Source organism: Phyllosticta citriasiana (genome assembly GCF_038021145.1).
Source record: "Phyllosticta citriasiana strain CBS 120426 chromosome Unknown IWZ02scaffold_1, whole genome shotgun sequence".
In the NCBI taxonomy this organism is placed as follows: Eukaryota; Fungi; Ascomycota; class Dothideomycetes; order Botryosphaeriales; family Phyllostictaceae; genus Phyllosticta; species Phyllosticta citriasiana.
The window spans coordinates 694051-714709 of NW_027117278.1; the positions used below are offsets into that span (position 1 = coordinate 694051).

At 39.8% G+C, this 20659-nt stretch overlaps 1 protein-coding gene and 1 non-coding gene across 2 annotated transcripts; both read right to left on the bottom strand.

Moving 5' to 3' along the window:
• Positions 1 to 2667: 2667 nt before the first annotated feature.
• On the bottom strand, positions 2668 to 3293 carry IWZ02DRAFT_368926 (uncharacterized protein; the record flags this gene model as incomplete). The annotated part of the gene is made up of 2 exons (XM_066764403.1): positions 2668 to 2854; positions 2899 to 3293. Coding segments are annotated over 2 exons (582 nt in total), but the record flags the coding sequence as incomplete, so codon positions are not given.
• Positions 3294 to 5861: 2568 nt separating this feature from the next.
• On the bottom strand, positions 5862 to 5974 carry IWZ02DRAFT_t13. The gene has a single exon. It is a non-coding gene; the product is annotated as a tRNA-Gly (tRNA).
• Between the last annotated feature and the right edge of the window lie 14685 nt (positions 5975 to 20659).

Sequence of the window (20659 nt, forward strand, 5' to 3'; positions counted from 1 at the left end):
CATCCCAAATGCCGTCCGTTCTTTACCATCCGTTACCGCTCCATTCCGATCCCGTGTTCAAACTACAGGCACGCGTAAGAGAAAGGGTATATCTATTGTGCAAAACGAAACGAAACGAAGAAAAAGGCATGAGCCACAGAATTCCGGGTGGCGGAGAAAGATGTAGTAGCGCATCCGAGTTCGAAGCAACTACCCAACGTAGAAATTGCTGAAGCCTCTTTCGTCGTAGTCGCCGTAGCCACGACCAGAATACAAGTCGTCCTCTGACGGGAAATTGTCGTCTTCCAATTCGCTCTCCTCCCCGTCCTTCTCTTCCGCATAGTACATCAACACGCTCTCGCCCTGACTCATGACACTCTCCCTACTGCCCGGCTCGCCTTCATCCGGCACCTCGGTCGTCGTGCCGGCATCGTTGGTCGGGACCGCAGACGCGGTGGCTGCATCCTCGTCCTCGTCCTCGTCCTCCTCTCGCGGCGTTGAGAGCCGAATCGTGCGGCCGTCGTCCTCGTCCTCATCCTCCTCTTCCTCCAATACCGAATTGTCGTCCCACGGCTGCTGCTGCTGCTGCTGCTGCGACCACCGTTGACGGTGCGACCGCATGTACTGCCGGTACAGTTCGCGCTGGTGCGCCACGACCTGGTTGCGTCGCTGGCGCTGCGCCTCCGCCGACACCGATGCCGCCGCCGCAATGTCCTGCTTATACTGTCCGCCCTCGTCCTCATTTTCGTATTCAGTCACCGCTTCCAGCTCGTCGCCGCACCCCGTGTTTTGGCTAAGCCGGTAGAGGTCGTGCTCCGAGTCGACAGGTGAGACGCTGCCGCGATCTCGTCCGTAGTCGCCGGCGTGCGAATTGCTGCGGCGAATGGCGGCGCTGTTGTAGCCTAAGCGCTGCAACGCGGGTGTTGTGGGAGGTAGCGGTGGCGGCGTCTCCGCCGAGCGAGCGGGTAGGTTGCTGTTGCTGCCGTTGAAGCTCGTGTAGCTGTCGCGGACGCCGGAGGCGCGGGAGTCGCGGTCACGGAAGGAGGAAAAGGGGCGACTGTGGCGGAATTGGCTGCTGCGAGGACCGTTGCCATTGTCCACGATGGTTCCTCTTTGTGATGGGGGAATGACGGTGCTGCCCGTGTCACCGGCTCGCGATTCGCGCGAGTTCCAGAAACGCGTGTTTCGTTGGACGCTAGAAAATTCATGGCTGTCGCGTGTAGCAGTAGAGAAGCGGTCTGGGGCATTGGAGGGCTGCTCGCGGTCGCGCACGGCGGTGGTGGAAATGGTTCGGCTGTCGCGAGGATGTTGGCGACTCATGTTGCGACGTCGGAATGATGAGTTGCGTGTTGATAGCCAGGAATGACTGTTTCGAGCGCTGGGTGCTGCGCTGCCATTGGTGTTTTCTGCTTCATTTTGATCCCATGCCTGCGACTGTGTGAGTGCGCCGCGCTCCATCAAACTGAGAACATCACGGCTTCGGCGGCGCATGCTGCTTGTCCTCTTTGGCCACTCGCGCAAAAGCGGAATGCCACCTCGCTCCATTAAGCTTCCGCGGTCCAGGAATGTCATTGAAGTAGGCAACTGCGCAGACCGGCGAGAGTCGAGCGACTCACTCGCTATTGACTCGCGGGGTTTGCTGTTTGCCGGTGAGGTTCCAAACATGGTTTGCCTGGGAGTGGGATCGTAGACATGCTCTGGCTCGTTGAGGGCTTGAGCAATAGGAGTATCCGTGTCGTTTTCGAGCATGTCTTGTGGTTGCTGAATGTCGTCATGGCCAAAGAGGTCCTCCATCAGGCTGTCGTCATCGTAACGGCTGGATTCTTCGGTCCTGGGCGTGTCCGGCACCTGTTTCGAATCGACATACATGCTCTCTGGCCCTGGAACTGTAATTGGGTGTGGTGGAGGCTTCCTCGGGTCCACGTAGATGCTGTCTTCCGGGTATCGGCTTGAAGCAGCTACGGATGTGTATTTGCTGGATGCTCCGCTTGGTGGAACGTTGGCATCTGTATATATACTCCCAGCCCTAGTCTTGGTGATGATAGAAATCGGTTTCGGAGGCGGCTGGCCTGCATCTGTGTAGATGCTCTCGTCATATCTGCTAGAGGTCGCAGAAACGACCGACGCTGGTTTCGATGGGGTTTGATAGACGCTCTCATCATCGTACTTGCTGGACGCTGTCGTGAGATGGGTCTGCGGTCGACTGGCTACGGTGGCCATGCTTTTGGTGTTCTTCCCGGAAGGTGACTTGGGCGGGGGTGTAGGAGGCGGTGGCCCGGGATCAAAGTCACCGAGATCGGGGGTTGGGGTCGTGGTGATTTCGTTACCAGTAAAAGGATCCGTTGTGGCTCTGCTAGTTGCTCGACTTTTTGACCGTTCGCTGCCTTTGCTACTTGGTGGGGTCGTGAGGCGCGGGGGTTTGTCCGTGTCGGCAAGGTTGACAAAGGACCCAGTGACTTTGGGGTCCAGTGTTGATGGTCTGCCCGGGGTTTGCGCAGTTTGCGGAGGAGTTGGCGGCGGTGGTCCAGGATCAAAGTCGCTAAAGGTTGGGGTAGGAATGTGAAGCCGGTATGCAAAAGGATTCAAACTTCTTGCATCGTCTGGATACGTCTTGACAATTCCTTCTCCTCCACTGATGTCGTATGCTGGAGTCTGGAGACTCCGACTCGGCAGGCTTTGCTCTGTGGCAGGCGGAGAACTAGACAGCAAGCGAGTGAAGAAAAGCCTCAGCGATGGGAGGCACGCGCAACCCATCCCGACGTGCATTTCAACAGCGGTCCAGATCCACAAATTGTAAAGCGCCCAAGTCGTATCGTAGGTTTTGTGGTAGTACTGATAGATGAGGACGCACCGCACAGTTCCGCAAGCGCAAACACTGTTATTGTTAGCGTTGTCGTGCTATGATGATTTTCGACTTACAATAGTCCCAAAAAGAAAATAATTCCCAAAGCAGTATGCTGGCGACCCGAGAAATTTAGACCCCAGAGGATGACCATAGGAAGGATGCACGCCAAAAAGTCCTGCGCGACGCTTATCGCGGCTTCTGAAAGGAAGGCGGTGGCTTCGTCAAAGCAGCGGTAGCTGTTGTAGCCTGGGTACATCTGCTTCCAGAACGCGTTTACAGGTTGGCAGTTGACAAAGAGCATAACCTCGCAAACGGTCATGTAGCAGATGACGAAGCCAATGGAGGCCCAAATTACCCAGTAGAATATTACGGAGAAGGTGGAAGGGCTAACCCGCCGGTAAAAACAAAAGGCTGATATTTTAGTCAGGGACGTGCTAAGGATATAGCAAAAAGTTGCCGTCCAGTACATAAGGCGCGCATCAGCGGCTTGTGCGGGCGAAATATCCCACGCGTGTTTTCCAACACCGTAGCGATTCCATCCTGTCCAGCCAAAAGTCAGCAAGGCGCAATACGGTCCGCGAGTCAAGCGTAATAACAACGGCGACGGGATGTCCGTGGACAGGCAGCCCAACACCATCCCTCGGTTGCTTAATTGAAACCTCGCTAATATCACATACCTAGAATGACCGAAGCGTCGAAGCCAACCATTGGAAGCTGCAAATGTCAGAAGGACTTCAACCCGTGCACACAATACGTACAATTGCCAGCGCAATCAGCGCGTCGTCCACACCCGCGTTCCGACGAAACTTGAGGCGCACAACCAGCCTTGCGACGACGACGGCAGAAGCGAATGCGATGAGAAAGCCCAGGAGAATCACAATGCCCAAGCCTTTGCTCTCACCCCGAGGATACTGGACGGGGTCGGAAGCCCACGCATCGAGGGTCGCCTGTGGAGGATGGAGACCTCCGCCCATGTTGTAGCATCCCTCAGTCCCACTCGGTCGTCCAGGGCGTGGTGTTGAAGATGGGCAGCTCGCGCGTCAGGATGTTGAGCTCTTTACAGTGCGGGCGACGGTTTTTCAAAGTCCAAAGCCACAACAGAATAAGGCTTGGTGGGCGAGCAAGACCAAGTGCAATGGAGCATCGGTCCCCCAGATGCCATGGATGCCCTGGCGGCATTGCGGGCCTACCGGACTGTCGGCGAATTGGGTGGCTTGGTTACATGAAGATGGCTGCGTGCAAGCATGGCAGTGGCTAAAAGGAAGCATTTTCAGTGGACACCGAGTGGTTCCCCAACGCCGCACCTCCTCCTGTTTTGCAGTTTTTCGATATGTGTGCAGGCGACGGGACGGACTCGCATATGATTCCCCATGACCTGCAGATCGCAAACGTCCAGGGTTGCGCGGCCGGGTCCAGCCGCCTAGACACGAACAGTCCAGGATACCTCCGTCTGCGTGGGCAGCTCACGGTGCTGACTAGCATCATCAGGACCTGGACGAGAGGCGAGCTGCACTTGGTCAATTACCGAGTTGACTGCTGGCCAGCGGACGGTGCACAGCGCATTCCTTCTGGGCGCGCAGAGTTGAAGTAGCGTCCAGGAACGGCGGAATTGAGCATGTGGAGGTTTAGGGTTGAGGGTTGACGTCTGTCTGCGGTATATTAGCTTTCGCGGAAGATTTTCCCACTGGGCGACGCGCAAAAGAACTGTACAGGCTCTCTCTTGAAACAGCGAACAAGGTCAATGATGAGACCAACCCCGCGCCGCTCGACGTCGTGCATGTGGCTGGGCGATGGATGCTGTCAGAGCTGCCAGGTACAATCTTGAGCAGGTGGGCCGTGCGCAAGCAGTTGTTGTAGCTGAATGGAACCATCCCTCCAATTTCGTCCATCCGGGTCGATCAGACAACAAAGACAAGACCCTTTTGGGCCGGGATGTCGACTTTCTGGTGACGCCATCTCCCAACCGGGACAAGCCTGGAGCTACTTGCTTGTACCCGCTCTCCTCTCAACAACAACAAAAAAGCCTTATCACGGCTTCAACAACAGCCCTTGTCTTTCGATTCGATCCTGCCCAACCGCAGAGATACGTCCGGAACCGCGATCCGAGCATTTTTGGGCCCATGCCGCCTTTCTAGGTTTTCCATCACCTATATACATCTGGACATTTGACGCTGCTACAGCAAGCATCTGCATGCGCCCGAGGCAGCAGCTCTCCAAGATTATTCGAAATACTGCTGGCGTGTCGTCTCTCTTGCTTGGCATCACACTCAACACTTGCGCCGAGAGGCTGCCCTCCATCGTTGACAAGGCCATTCGCGGCGCCGGCATGCTCCCGGTTCGCGGTTCGGTTCGCTCGGGAAGGTGCGTGTGGCAACCACCCTCTCTAGAGACAACACACACTTCGTAGCGGAACCGAAATGGAGCAAATGGGCACGACAAAGATAACTAATCAAATCACGTTAGGCCCCCTTTGGGAGGTGTATATATGGTTGACTTTTTGGACAAGTGAGAGTGACTTGAGAGTGACTTGGCAGGGGGGTTCGCAGGAAGAACGGGGGTTAGATTTGGAGTGGCGAGAGCCGATACGAAGGGGGGGGGGGGGGGGGGGGGGGGAACAGCTGGCTACGTGTAGCTGGCAGAAGCATACCTAAGCTAGGTACCTACATGTACTTCCGCTAAAAATCTAGCGTTTTGCTACACATACTCTCTTAGATCGTGCAGACGAACAATCATCTTCGCAGTCTCCAACTCTATCGCGCGTCAACGAAGTAAAAAAGGATCGGAATTTCCGACGACCGTCAGACCTCCCCCATAACAAACAAACAAACAAGACGCTACTTCATCCACCATACCTTCTAAAACCTAGCCTCCCACTCACCTACTCACTCACTCCTCCCTCCTCGCTTCCCGGCTCCACATCGGCCCGCGCCCACAACCCCATTCCATCCCCCCTTACCCCTGAACCCGGCAAAACACCACCACACCCTCCCGAACCCTCCCAAAAAGGTTGACGTGATCACAAAAGAGCAAAAAGACCTGCGTCGGCCGGGAATCGAACCCGGGGCTCATCGAAGTTATTCTTGCTGAATATGACTCGGGAGGCATGGCCGAGAATGGCAACGATGAATTTTACCACTAAACCACCAACGCTTAAAGTACTGATTGGAAACTTGAATTGCCAATTTTGGAATATAATTATGGTCGATTAGGAAAGGGGAGGCGGCTTAATTGATTCATTGATTGATTAATTGATTAATTAATTATTTTACGTCTTACTAGAGCTATAGGCTATCTAAGACGGAGCTATCTATAGGGGATACTATATACGTTTATAAGGTAAGTAGATTAATTAATTAATTAATTAATTAATTATTTTACGTCTTACTAGAGCTATAGGCTATCTAAGATAGAGCTATCTATAGAGGATACCGCGTACGTTTATAAGGTAAGTAGGGATGCCTAGCTAAAGAATCTTATATAATAAGGCACGATTCTTAGTATAATATTAGTATAGGGTTATTATAGATAGATAGTTTATCTAGGCTCTTTTTAGGTAAGGGGGGGCTAAGGACTAGCCTTCCTACCGTTATCTAAGTAGATAGGTAGTATAAAGTAAGAGTAAGGAAAGGAAGGGGGATAGGAAGGAGGTATATATAGAAAAGTAAATATAGTATAGGGTAGTAGGTAAGGTAGATTATATATATACTCTACTATAGCGTTCTAGTACTATTCCTAATAGTACTATTCTTAGTTAGTATTATATAACACCTTTCTTAGCATCTATAAAGGTGAAAAAAGTAGGTAGGGTTTTTAACTAGTAGCGTCTATCTTCTAGCTAACTAGTATAGTTAGCTAATACTTATTATAGAAAATAAAGAATGCTTAAGAACCTAGGTTTAATCTATATTAATGTCGCTTATAATTTAATCTAGCCTAGTTACTGCTATTAGATAACCGTACATTAATATTATTACTAATAATAGGGCTCTATACGCCGCCCTAGCCTAGGTATACTATATAGATAAATAGCGTTAAGCCCTTACCTTACCGCTAAACGGTTATCTAATTATTATTAGGTATAGGAGGGTTTAGCTAGAGTAGTTACGGAGTAGTTATCTAAGTTATATTAACACCTTCCTAATCTAGAGGCTAGGGTCTTAGTAGAGGCTCTATATAAGGTAGAGGAGGGATATAAGCCTAGAGGGTATTAGGTAGATTATAGATAAAGGGGTCCCTTCCTAGATTATCTTTAGTTAGAGGGGTTCTAGGGTAGTACCTACGGGAACTATAAGTAGAGGGATTATAGAGCTTATTATTCGCTCTACTAATAGAGCTTAGAATAGATTCTCTCTTCTTCTTTTTACTCTTCTTTTCCCTTAGTCTACTCTTTATATATACTATGCCCTAGTAGAAACCTTCGTCCGACGTATAAATTTAAGTATAAATTATTAACCGACGTCTCCTTAGAATAGCTCTCTATAGGGTATAGAGGCTATATTCCTACTATTATTATTATACGCCTAAAGCGCTTCCTATATTACTTCTTTCCTAGTAGAGCTATAGAGTAGGTAGTTACTAATAAGATGTTATAGTATTTATTAGGCGGTGTTATTATAGCTATAGTTATCCTAGGCTATCTTACTAAACCGTAATAGGTAGGCTTTAAAGTAGCTATAGTTTAGTTTTAATTAGAAGTAGGCTAATACTTCTAGTTATCTATACTTAGGGAGTTAGATAGACGTCCTTAGTATAGATAGGAAGTTATATACGTATAACCCCTAGGATAGTATTATCTATACTTCCTAGTATTATATAGTATATACTATCTATTCTACTATAGTTCTTTATTATACGCGCATCCTAAGGAGGGTAGTGCTTAAGTAGTTATTCTCTAGGGTTAGCTTAGTAGCCTCCTTTATAAGGGTATCTACTTATAGGTTTCCTCTAATCCCTATATAGCCTAGGACCTATAAGAAGGTAAGACTACCTTATCTAGCTATAATTAAGTAGCCTATATCTATGGCTTAAAGTTATAGTCCTTAACCTAGTAGGTTAGACGGGGTTTAGAGGCGGTATAGTATAGCTTAGTTATCTATATATACTATAATCCGTCGTCCTAGCTATTTCTAGGTAGCTAACTCTATAGCCCTTATAAGTACCTCTAGTTCTCTATTATATATAAGCTAGTATGGTCTAGTATTTCCTCTATATCTTACTACTACTCTTATACTATCTTATTAGGTATCGTACGCTACGATTCCTATACCTACTCTATTTCCTTTTAGGATAGATGAAGCGTTAGAGTATAGGATAACTACCTAAGTCATATATCCTATATATCTAATATATACTTAGGCTTCTTATTCCTTTAGGAGGTAGCTAATCTTAACTTTATATGGAGTAGTCTTTTTCTATAGGGGAAAGGAACCATGTTTAATTAGGCTTTTAGTACCTATTACTAGGTCTAAAATTATGCTCTAGATATATTTAAGTTATATCTATCGTCCTAGTATGTTCTCTTATTTAAACTTATTAATAATTATATGTACTAGGTGTTAGTAACTAAGCTTAAAGAGTTATATAGTATACGCTTAAAGTAACATGTTACGCCTTAGGTAGGGGGGGAGAAGTCCTACTTTAATTTCTATAGGGGTAATTAGGGAGGTCTAAAAGGCTCCTAGGATTTAGCGTAGTCTATTATTTTAAAGTATTCATCTAAGTATCTTAGAGCTACTAACTTACTAGAAAACTAGGGACCTATAATCTACTACACTTTATATATAAGCTAGGTATAGTTATTAGACGGTAGTAGGAGATAGTCTATATTATATATTAGCTAGCCGTATAAGCCTTCTAAGTAATTACTTTACTTAGGCGTTCTAAATTATCGTATACTACTAGAATAATAGGTATATATTAAACTATATTCTAAGCTATTAGATAAGTTACTTTAGCTATACTATATAGTCTCCTAGGAGTATAATTATAGCTTACTTAGCCTCATCTAAGCTTATAAAATAGATGAGGTCTATTTTATCTTTATTAAAATTAACGGCATATTAGGTTCTAAGTAAGAAAAGCTAGTTAGCTTCCTACTAGAGGATCCGTGCATTTTTCTTCTAGCTCGTTAAGGAGATTATAATTAAAATATTATTAATATATAAGAGGAATTAGACTAAGTAAGAGGAAAAGAGTTTTCATATATAAATAAGAAATAGGATTAGTGAGACTAGGCTTCCCTAGGGGATTCCTAAAACTATTAGATAAAGGTCCTCTTATTAGCTATTAAAGGAGATCTAGAGTTATCACCCGCTAGTAAATATCTTTACCTATACTAGGAGGGAGGTAGGGAGCCTAATTTCCCCTATTATATATAAGAGCTAGTCATAGGCTATATGATTAAAGGCACCTTATATGTTAAGGAATAGGGTTAATATCTTACGCCGTGCCCTCCTCTTATCTTAGATAATATATGTAAGGATTATTACTATATTAATTACTAACTTCTATAGTCGTCCGCCTATTTAGGATGGGTATAGGAGGTAGGTAGCTTCTATAAGTACTCTAAGACATTTTACTATAATGCGTTTAAGGACTTTTCCTAGGTAGTTAAGTAGGGAGATAACTCTATATGCTTTTAGGTCTCTATAATTAGGTTTCCCTAGCTTCTTAAGTATTATACCTACCGCTTCTCTCTAGCATTCTAGGTAATATCCGTACGTAAAGAAGGTTTAGTATATCTAGGTAAATTTTTTAGGATGAGTGTTATACGCCTTAGTAATTATCTTCTAGTAGATCTAGTCTAGCCTAGGGGTAGTGCCTTTAATCTTATAAGAGTAGATATACTATACTTCCTTATCCGTAAGGGAGGGCTAGTCCTATAGCCCTTCCTTATAGTTTATCTAGTTATATAGGGGAACATGTAGTAGTAGGGGGAAGAGTTTCTAATAGAAGGTAGTATACTTACTATTATATAATAATTAGAGTTAATCTTAAAGGTTATATATCTAGGGAATTCGCTTAGATCGGGTTACTTTCGTGTATGCTATTACCTTATAGATAGACTAGGGTGTTTCTTTTATGAGGAAGTTATTCTAGTGCTCTTATTTTACCTACTTAATAGCTGTGTTATACGTATTCCGTGCTTATATATATGTAACTTAGTCATAACGTGCCCTACACCTTACTTATATAGCGGTTATCCTTAAGGCCGTAAGGAGTAGGGACTACTATAGTTTTTATTACTATCTAGGGGTTACCTATAGGATACTACGTTTAGCCGCTATCTCTATTACCTTTATAAGGCGTTATCTAAGTTAGTCTAGGTCCTCTTATAAGGTCCTACTAGAGAGTATGTATTATGCCCTATTAGGAAGGGCTTAGATAAGTAGACTCATAATCTTATTTAACTCTTCTCGGACGATTTACCTATACTAGGCCTAGTCGGTCTTTTTAACGTTAAACTATAGTAGTAGTATTAGTATATCTTAAAACTCGTTATACGTAATAGTAAAGAGAATAGCGTTATAGTTAGATAGGGGGTTCTCTCGTACCTACTAGTTAATCACTTAAGTAGTAACTATTAGAGTATATAGGGAGAGGTTAATAACTATTTCCCTTTCTATCCCTATACGAAAGAAGGTACCTACTCTAGGTTAGTTTTAGAGTTTAAGGCGGTTTTCCTTAATCTATTTATATAGAGCTTCTACTTTATGAGATTAGGGGGAGAGTAGGTCCTACGTTAGATAGTATTTATTAAAGTCCCCTATATAGATTATTAGCATAGTAGGGGGGCTATACTTAATAACTCTTTCTATTATACGTAGGGAGGATAGGGTGCCTTATTCCGCCTTATTATAGATGTTAACTACGCGGATAGTATCTTCTCCGTAGGTTAAATCTATAGTAAGGTAGTTAGGGCTAGGGAAGATATCCGGGTAAGGATTTACCTAGATATAGGTAAGGGATTTATTTAGGTAGAGTATTATCTAAGGACGTAAGCCCTATAGGAAGGTTAGGAGAATTTATATTATAGAGGGGTAGGAGATTAATTATATATTAGCTATATTATCTTATAGTATCATCTATAGTTCCTAGATAAATATTAGGTAGATGCCTAATTAGAGAGTATCCTAGAGTGCCGCTTCTATAGCCTAGGCATTCCGGTTTAAGTTAACTTATATAACTTTAAGGTTACCTAATATATATGCTAGGAGGATATCTTTATTAGATAGTAGGGATAGTTTAGGTCCTAGGAGTAATAAGTACCGTTATAGTTACTATACTTTAGCGCTATATAGGCATATATTATGCCTCTCTTTATATAGTGTTTATAGTCATGCTTCTCTATTATATAGGGGCTAGTATATAGTAAGCATTTAGTCCTATTATAATACCTTAAGGAGCTATAGCTAAATTCTTAATACTTTATATACTATATGTTAGGAGTAATCCTAAGGAGTTTTATAACCCTTATACTTACTCCTATAAGGTAGAATAGCTTTAAGATGGCTATCTCTACTTCTTTTACTATATAAAAGGCTATAATAACTAACCCTACTTTCTAGGTAGCCCTCCTTTCGGCCGAAGTGAGCTAGTATAGTATTCTAATAATAGAAAGGCTAGGGTTAAAGGTGCGGACCTCTTCTATAATAAATTATCCGATATTAAGTAGGCGTAGGTCTTCTAGAGGGATACTATAGGTAATAACCTTATACTAGGTTTAGTTCTCCTAGACTATAGTATCTAGGAATAGGTAAGTAAAGAGGTCCTTATAGGAGGTAAGGAATTTAGAGTCGTACTAGGGTAAGCTAGTAAGTAGGATGTTACCCTTCTCTATACGTGTCGCTATTAACATAATAGGGCTAGATATACCTACGTTCTTAAAGGCGTTATTAATGTTATTTTATACGGAAAGAGGGTTAAAGTCTAGGAAGGGACTCTACTTCTAGATAATAACCTATATATCCCGTAGGGTCTTTTAGGGAGTAGTAGCTAGCTTTATAGTTATCTTTAGGTAGGGAGTTATTATATGTAGTTTCCTAGTAGTAGTTACTTTCTAGGCTTAGGTTACGTACGAAGGGTTAGCTAGGGTTATAGGAAGAATAACTAGCTTTTATAGCTAGTAAACTTTTACTCCTAGCGTATAGGTAGTATTTTTAAGGGAGTAAACTTAAGTAGTAAGAACTAATAACATATTACCTACGCGACCTATCTTAGTATAATCCTATAGGACGTTACTAAGGTTATAGAGTCTTTACTTTTTACTTATATTATACGTAAGGTTTATTACGTATAGGATGTAAGAGAGGGCTATATTAATTACCTCCTAGGTAGTATTAAAGTTTAGATAAAATCTAACCCTAGTCCTTTTTCCTTAGTAGGTGGGGTTAGGTTTAGAAGTATCTACTAGGATATTTCTCTTCGGCCTAGTATACTATTTCTAGACTAGGCCTAGTACGATAAGTAGTAGGAATAATAGGGGGATAGGGCTTATAGGAGTATCCTAATCTATTTCCTTAGGTTTATTAGCTAGTTAAGTTAGCGGTAAGTCGAACGGTATAGGGATATCCTAGTCTATTTCCTTAGGTTTATTAGTAAGTTAAGTAGGCGGTAGGCTAGGCGGTATAGGGGTATCCTAGATTTTATAGTTACGGCCGTCTAGTAGAAGGGAAACTAGTTTAGGTAGGGCCTCCCCCTAGGGGGTAGGCATAGGTATACTTATAGTACGATACTTTAGAGGGTAGGTTTTCACTTTCTAACTTTAGTTATATACGTACGATCCTACGCTATGGAGTTATAGTGGGTATAGTGATTTTTAGTTTTTTTTAAAATTTTATGTATAGTAATAACTTATTAACGCATAGGCTTTTTCTAAGAAGTAGTAGCTAAACTAAAGAAGAGTCGTAATGTTCATAATAAGGTAAGTAGAGATACCTAGCTAAAGAATCTTATATAATAAAGTATAATTCTTAGTATAATGTTAGTATAGGGTTATTATAGATAGATAGTTTATCTAGGCTCTTTTTAGGTAAGGGGGGGCTAAGAACTAGCCTTCCTACTATTATCTAAGTAGATAGGTAGTATAAAGTAAGAGTAAGAAAAGGAAGGGGGATAGGAAGAAGGCGTATATAGAAAAGTAAATATAGTATAGGGTGGTAGGTAAGGTAGATTATATATATACTCTACTATAGCGTTCTAGTACTATCCCTAATAGTACTATTTTTTTAGTTAGCGTTATATAACACCTTTCTTAGTACCTATAAAGGTAAAAAAGGCGGGTAAGGTTTTTTAACTAGTAGCGTACATCTTCTAGCTAACTAGTATAGTTAGCTAACACTTATTATAGAAAATAAATAACGCTAAAGAACCTAGGTTTAATCTATATTAATGTTACTTATAATTTAATCTAGCCCTATTACTACTATTAGACGACTACATATTAATATTATTACTAATAATAGAGCTCTATATGCCGCCCTAGCCTAGGTATACTATATAGATAAATAGCGTTAAGCCCTTACCTTACCGCTAAATAGTTATCTAATTATTATTAGGAGTAGGAGGATTTAGCTAGAGTAGTTATAGAGTAGTTATCTAAGCTATATTAACGCCTTTCTAATCTAGAGGGCTAGGATAAACTTAAGTAGTAAGAACTAATAACGCATTACCTACGCGACCTATCTTAGTATAATCCTATAGGACGTTACTAAGGTCATAGAGTCTTTACTTTTTACTTATATTATACGTAAGGTTTATTACGTATAGGATATAAGAGAGGGCTACATTAATTACCTCCTAGGTAGTATTAAAGTTTAGATAAAATCTAACCCTAGTCCTTTTTCCTTAGTAGGTAGGGTTAGGTTTAGAAGTATCTACTAGGATATTTCTCTTCGGCCTAGTATACTATTTCTAGACTAGGCCTAGTACGATAAGTAGTAGGAATAATAGGGGGATAGGGCTTATAGGAGTATCCTAATCTATTTCCTTAGGTTTATTAGCTAGTTAAGTTAGTGGTAAGTTAGACGGTATAGGGATATCCTAGTCTATTTCCTTAGGTTTATTAGTAAGTTAAGTAGGCGGTAGGCTAGGCGGTATAGGGGTATCCTAGATTTTATAGTTACGGCCGTCTAGTAGAAGGGAAACTAGTTTAGGTAGGGCCTCCCCCTAGGGGGTAGGCATAGGTGCACTTATAGTATAATACTTTAGAGGGTAGGTTTTCACTTTCTAACTTTAGTTATATACGTACGATCCTACGCTATGGAGTTATAGTAGGTATAGTGATTTTTAGTTTTTTTAAAAATTTTATGTATAGTAATAACTTATTAACGCATAGGCTTTTTCTAAGAAGTAGTAGCTAAACTAAAGAAGAGTCGTAATGTTCATAATAAGGTAAGTAGAGATACCTAGCTAAAGAATCTTATATAATAAAGTATAATTCTTAGTATAATATTAGTATAGGGTTATTATAGATAGATAGTTTATCTAGGCTCTTTTTAGGTAAGGGGGGGCTAAGAACTAGCCTTCCTACTATTATCTAAGTAGATAGGTAGTATAAAGTAAGAGTAAGAAAAGGAAGGGGGATAGGAAGAAGGCGTATATAGAAAAGTAAATATAGTATAGGGTGGTAGGTAAGGTAGATTATATATATGCTCTACTATAGCGTTCTAGTACTATCCCTAATAGTACTATTTTTTTAGTTAGCGTTATATAACACCTTTCTTAGTACCTATAAAGGTAAAAAAGGCGGGTAAGGTTTTTTAACTAGTAGCGTACATCTTCTAGCTAACTAGTATAGTTAGCTAACACTTATTATAGAAAATAAATAACGCTAAAGAACCTAGGTTTAATCTATATTAATGTTACTTATAATTTAATCTAGCCCTATTACTACTATTAGACGACTACATATTAATATTATTACTAATAATAGAGCTCTATATGCCGCCCTAGCCTAGGTATACTATATAGATAAATAGCGTTAAGCCCTTACCTTACCGCTAAATAGTTATCTAATTATTATTAGGAGTAGGAGGATTTAGCTAGAGTAGTTATAGAGTAGTTATCTAAGCTATATTAACGCCTTTCTAATCTAGAGGGCTAGGGTCTTAGTAGAGGCTCTATATAAGGTAGAGGAGGGGTATAAGCCTAGAGGGTATTAGGTAGATTATGGATAAAGGGGTCCTTTCCTTAATTATCTTCGGTTAGAGGGATTCTAGGGTAGTACCTATAGGAACTATAAGTAGAGGGATTATAGAGCTTATTATTCGCTCTACTAGTAGAGATTAGAATAGATTCTCTCCTCTTCTTTTTACTCTTCTTTTTTTCCCTTAGTCTACTATTTATATATGCTATGCCCTAGTAGAAACCTTCGTCCGACGTATGAATTTAAGTATGAATTATCTACTAACATCTCCTTAGAATAGCTCTCTATAGGGTATAGAGGCTATTTTCCTACTATTATCGTCGTACGCCTTATATACTACCTATATAGCTTCTCTTCTAGTAGAGCTATAGAGTAGGTAGTCACTAATAAGGTGTTATAGTATTTATTAGGCGGTATTATTATAGCTATAATTATCCTAGTCTATCTTACTAAACTATACTAGGTAGGCTCTAAAGTAGCCGTAGTTTAGTTTTAATTAGAAGTAGGCTAATACTTCTAGTTATCTATACTTAGGGAGTTAGATAGATATCCTTAGTATAGGTAGGAAGTTACGTATATATAACCCCTAGGATAGTATTATCTATATTTCCTAGTATCGTATAGTATATATTATCTATTCTACTATAGTTCTTTATCGTACGCACATCCTAAGGAGGGTAGTACTTAAGTAGTTATTCTCTAGGGTTAGCCTAGTAGCCTCCTTTATAAGGGCGTCTACTTATAGGTTTCCTCTAATCCCTATATAGCCTAGGGCCTATAAGAAGGTAAGACTACCTTATCTAGCTATAATTAAGTAGCCTACATCTATAGCTTAAAGTTATAGACCTTAACCTAGTAGGTTAGACGGGGTTTAGAGGCGGTATAGTATAGCTTAGTTATCTATGTACACTATAATCTATCGCCCTAGCTATTTCTAGGTAGCTAGCTCTATAGCCCTTATAAGTGCCTCTAGTTCTCTATTATATACGAGCTAGTATAGTCTAGTATTTACTCTATATCTTACTACTACTCTTATACTATCTTATTAGGTATTATATACTATAATCCCTATGCCTACTCTATTTCCTTTTAGGATAGATAAAGCGTTAGAATATAGGATAACTACTTAAGTTATATGTCCTATATATCTAATATATACTTAGGCTTCTTATTCCTTTTAGAGGTAGCTAATCTTAACTTCGTACGGCGTAGTCTTTTTCTATAGGGGAAAGGAACCATGCTTAATCGGGCTTTTAGTACCTATTACTAGGTCTAAAATTATGTTCTAGATATGTTTAAGTTATATCTAGCGTCCTAGTATGCTCTCTAGTTTAAACTTATTAATAATTATATATACTAGGTGTTAGTAACTAAGTTTAAAGAGTCTTATAGTATATACTTAAAGTAACATGTTCCTCCTAAGGTAGGGGGGGAGAAGGCCTACTTTAATTTCTATAGAAATAATTAGAAAGGTGTAAAAGGCTCCTAGGATTTAGTATAGTCTACTATTTTAAAGTATTTATCTAAGTATCTTAGAGCTACTAACTTACTAGAAAACTAGGAACCTATAATCTACTATACTTTATACGTAAGTAAGGTATAGCTATTAGATAGTAGTAGGGGATAGTCTATATTATATATTAGCTAGCTATATAAGTCATCCTAGTAATTACTTTACTTAGGCATTTCGAATTATTATATACTACTAGAATAATAGGTATATATTAAACTATATCCTAAGCTATTAGATAAGTTACTTTAGCTTTACTATATAATCTCCTAGGAGTATAATTATAGCTACCTTAGCCTTATCTAAGCTTATAAAATGGATAAGGTCTATTTTATCTTTATTAAAGTTAATAGCATACTAGGTTCTAAGTAAGAAGAGCTAGGTTACTTCCTACTAGAGGATCCGCGCATTTTTCTTCTAACTTATTAAGGAGATTATAATTAAGACATTATTAATATATAAGAGGAATCTTACTAAGTAAGAGGAAAAGAGCTTTCATATATAGATAAGAAATAGGATTAGGGAGACTAGGCTTCCTTAGGGAATTCCTAAAACTATTAGATAAAGGTCTTCTTATTAGCTATTAAAGGAGATCTAGAGTTATTAACTACTAGTAAATGTCTTTACCTATACTAGGAGGGAAGTAGGGAGCCTAATTTCCCCTATTATATATAAGAGCTAGTTATAGGCTATATAATTAAAGGCGCCTTATACGTTAAGGAATAGGGTTAATATCTTATACTATACCCTCCTCTCATCCTAGATAATATATATAAGGATTATTACTATATTAATCGCTAACTTCTATAGTCGTCCGCCTATTTAGGATAGGTATAGGAGGTAGGTAGCTTCTATAAGTACTCTAAGATGTTTTACTATAATGCGTTTAAGAACTTTTCCTAGGTAGTTAAGTAGGGAGATAACTCTATACGCTTTTAGGTCTATATAATTAGGTTTCCCTAGTTTCTTAAGTATTACTCCTACCGCTTCTCTCTAGCATTCTAGGTAGTATCCGTACGTAAAGAAGGTTTAGTATACCTAGGTGAATTTTCTAGGAGAAGTATTATACGCCTTAGTAATCATCCTTTAGTAGATCTAGTCTAGCCTAGGAGTAGTACCTTTAATCTTATAAGAGTAGGTATACTATACTTCCTTATCTATAAGGGAGGGCTAGTCCTATAGCCCTTCCTTATAGTTTATCTAGTTACGTAGGGGGATGTATAGCGGTAGGGGGAAGAGTTTCTAATAGAAGGCGGTATACTTACCGTTATATAATAATTAGAGTTAATCTTAAAGGTTACGTATCTAGGGTATCCACTTAGATCGGGTTAATTTCGTATACGCTATTACCTTATAGATAGACTAGGGTGTTTCTTTTATAAGGAAGTTATTCTAGTACTCTTATTTTACCTGCTTAATAGCCGTATTATACATATTTCGTACTTATATATATGTAACTTAGTCCTAATATACCCTATATCTCGCTTATATAGCGGTTATCCTTAGGGCTATAGGGAGTAGGGACTACTATAGTTTTTATTACTATCTAGGTGTTACCTATAGGATGCTACGTTTAGCTACTATCTCTATTACCTTTATAAGGCTTTATTTAAGTTAGTCTAGGTCCTCTTATAAGGTCTCGCTAGAGAGTATGTATTATACCCTATTAGGAAGGGCTTAGATAGATAGAATTATAATCTTATTTAATTCTTCTTAGACGATTTACCTATATTAGGCCTAGTTAGCTTTTTTAACGTTAAACCGTAGTAGAGGCATTAGTATATCCTAAAACTCATCGTACGTAATAGTAAAGAGAATAGTGTTATAGTTATTACGAATCGTTAAGCGGCTAATATGTAGTTTTTCGCCTAGAGGCTATCTACTTAGTCGGACGTATATAAAATTAAAAAGAACTTAATTAAAGTTAAGTAGTTAAAAGATGAAGTTAAGTAAAGTCTTCTTAATTATTATAAATATAGAAGATGCTATGTACTCTTCTATCTTCTATATGTATTTATATAAGAAGTGAAATAAGACTAAACTCTCTCTTTACTACGCGAATTACTACTTTAGTTACGTTATTAAAATAGATAAGAAGTTAATCTTCTTATTACCGCGCGAAGTTTCGTTAGCTATTAAGTAGGCTATATATTCTTAGGAGTGTTTATTATCTATTAGTACTACTAGCTTACGCGGCTTAGCCGGTTTACGCGGCTTAGTTATAATTAGCTTCGGCTTATTAAGTAATCACGTAAGGGCGTAGTTATAATATGCTCGCGTTACTAGCATCTAGTATCTAATAGCTATCGCGACGGCGTCTAATAGCTATCGCGATATTCCCCTCCTAATAGGAAGCCTAAGTTAGCTTATTAGGTACTTATACGGATAACTAACCGGCGCTATTTCGGTAAGGGCGTAAAGTATAGGACTACTAGGTATATCTTATCGTTAGGTTTATAGTTTAACTAACCTTCTTTACTACTACCTTAATAATAATAATAGACCTTACTTCTATTATTATATCTTCCCTTTACTCTTAGCCTATCTCTTATTTAAGTAACTAGCTCTAGTAATAACTCTAGTAATAATAGTAAGTCCTCCCGTTTATAGTAGGTCTAAAAACGCTTAACTAATTATCGCGCGATAGTATCTAATTAACGTTATCGCTCTAAGCATCCTAAAGGTAATATAATGCCTTAAGAGGATGCTAAGATAACTTAAGACCGTCGCGTAAGACGTTACGCGTAATTAGCTAATTATCTATATATCTAGAGTTTATAAGGTAAAGTGAAGCTAACTAGTCTAGGTATAGTACCTAGCTCCTAAGAGCTAGTATATATTACTATTCTACCCATAAATCCTCGCGCGAACGTTACGTAAGCTAATTCGCCTACTTTACCTTTATATACGCGTTCTAGTAGCCGTTACGTTAGTATACTACTAAGTATACCTTTATATAAAGGTAATAATAGTAGTATTATTCGTCTAGCTACTTTACCTATAGAATTACTAGCAGAACCTTTAGATTAGAACTTAGAGGTAGATGCTTCTAATAAGATTATAGTCTTCATTCCGCGTAAGGCCTTTAAAAAACTCGCTAAGGTATATATTACTACTTACTTATCCTCGCGTAATAGCTAACTCGTTATAGAAATCCCTTAGTAGTAATGAAACTAGCTAACGCGTAAGGCGTATATTAGGCCTTAGTAACTTAGCTTATTATGCTATTATCCTAGTTTCTAAGGATTATTTTAACATTATATCTACGGAATCTCATAGTTCTTCGCGTAATGCTTACTTAATCTAATACGTGGGTATTAATTAGGCTACTAGTTATACTAAGTACCGGGATAATCTCTCTACTTACGTCTTCTATAGTTACTATAAGTTACTAGGTTTCTTATAGGGTCGTTACGCGAACTATATCTAGGGCACTAGTAACCTTAACTATACTATAAGCGACCTTACTAGTACTCATCCTCCTAATTAACGTAAAAGGTATAAGGATAAGATATAGCCTAGAGAGTACCTTACTCTTTACCGCGTAATAGACGACTAGGTTAATAACTTTCTCTAGGGCGCTATTAAAGGTGTAATAAGGCCTAAACTTAAGAAGTTAGCTCTAATTCCTACTAAAGAGGAGGAAGAGGAATAAGGGTATAAAAGATAAGGAATAAAATTAAAATAGGAAAATAGGATAGATATAGGTAAATTAGTTTATATAGATAAGGGTTATTTACTACGGTGTTAAAGGATTCTCTTTACTAGAGTATAAGTGGGTTAGTCGTCTAATTACGTTTCTTCCTATAATTCTTATTTAAGGAAGGCTCTTTTCTACTTTTCTAGGTTCTTTAGTAGTCTAGGGGTAGAAGGATTAGTAGTATAGAAGTCCTCTACTTTTTAGGGGGCCCTAATAAAAGAACTTACTACATACTACTTATTATCTTAATCGTATCCTACCTATTAAACCTAGTACTTTAAAGTTCCGTAAGTAACCTTACTCGCGCGGATAAAATTAACTTCCTATTCTTACTAGTTATTAATAACCTTAGGTTCTAGCTTAGTATATCTCTATTATAGTAATAGGTCTATAGCTACCTTATATAGGCGATCGGTATAGAAAAGGTTTATAACCTTCATGCCTTTTAGAAGATCTAATTCGTACGAATGTCCTTTTATT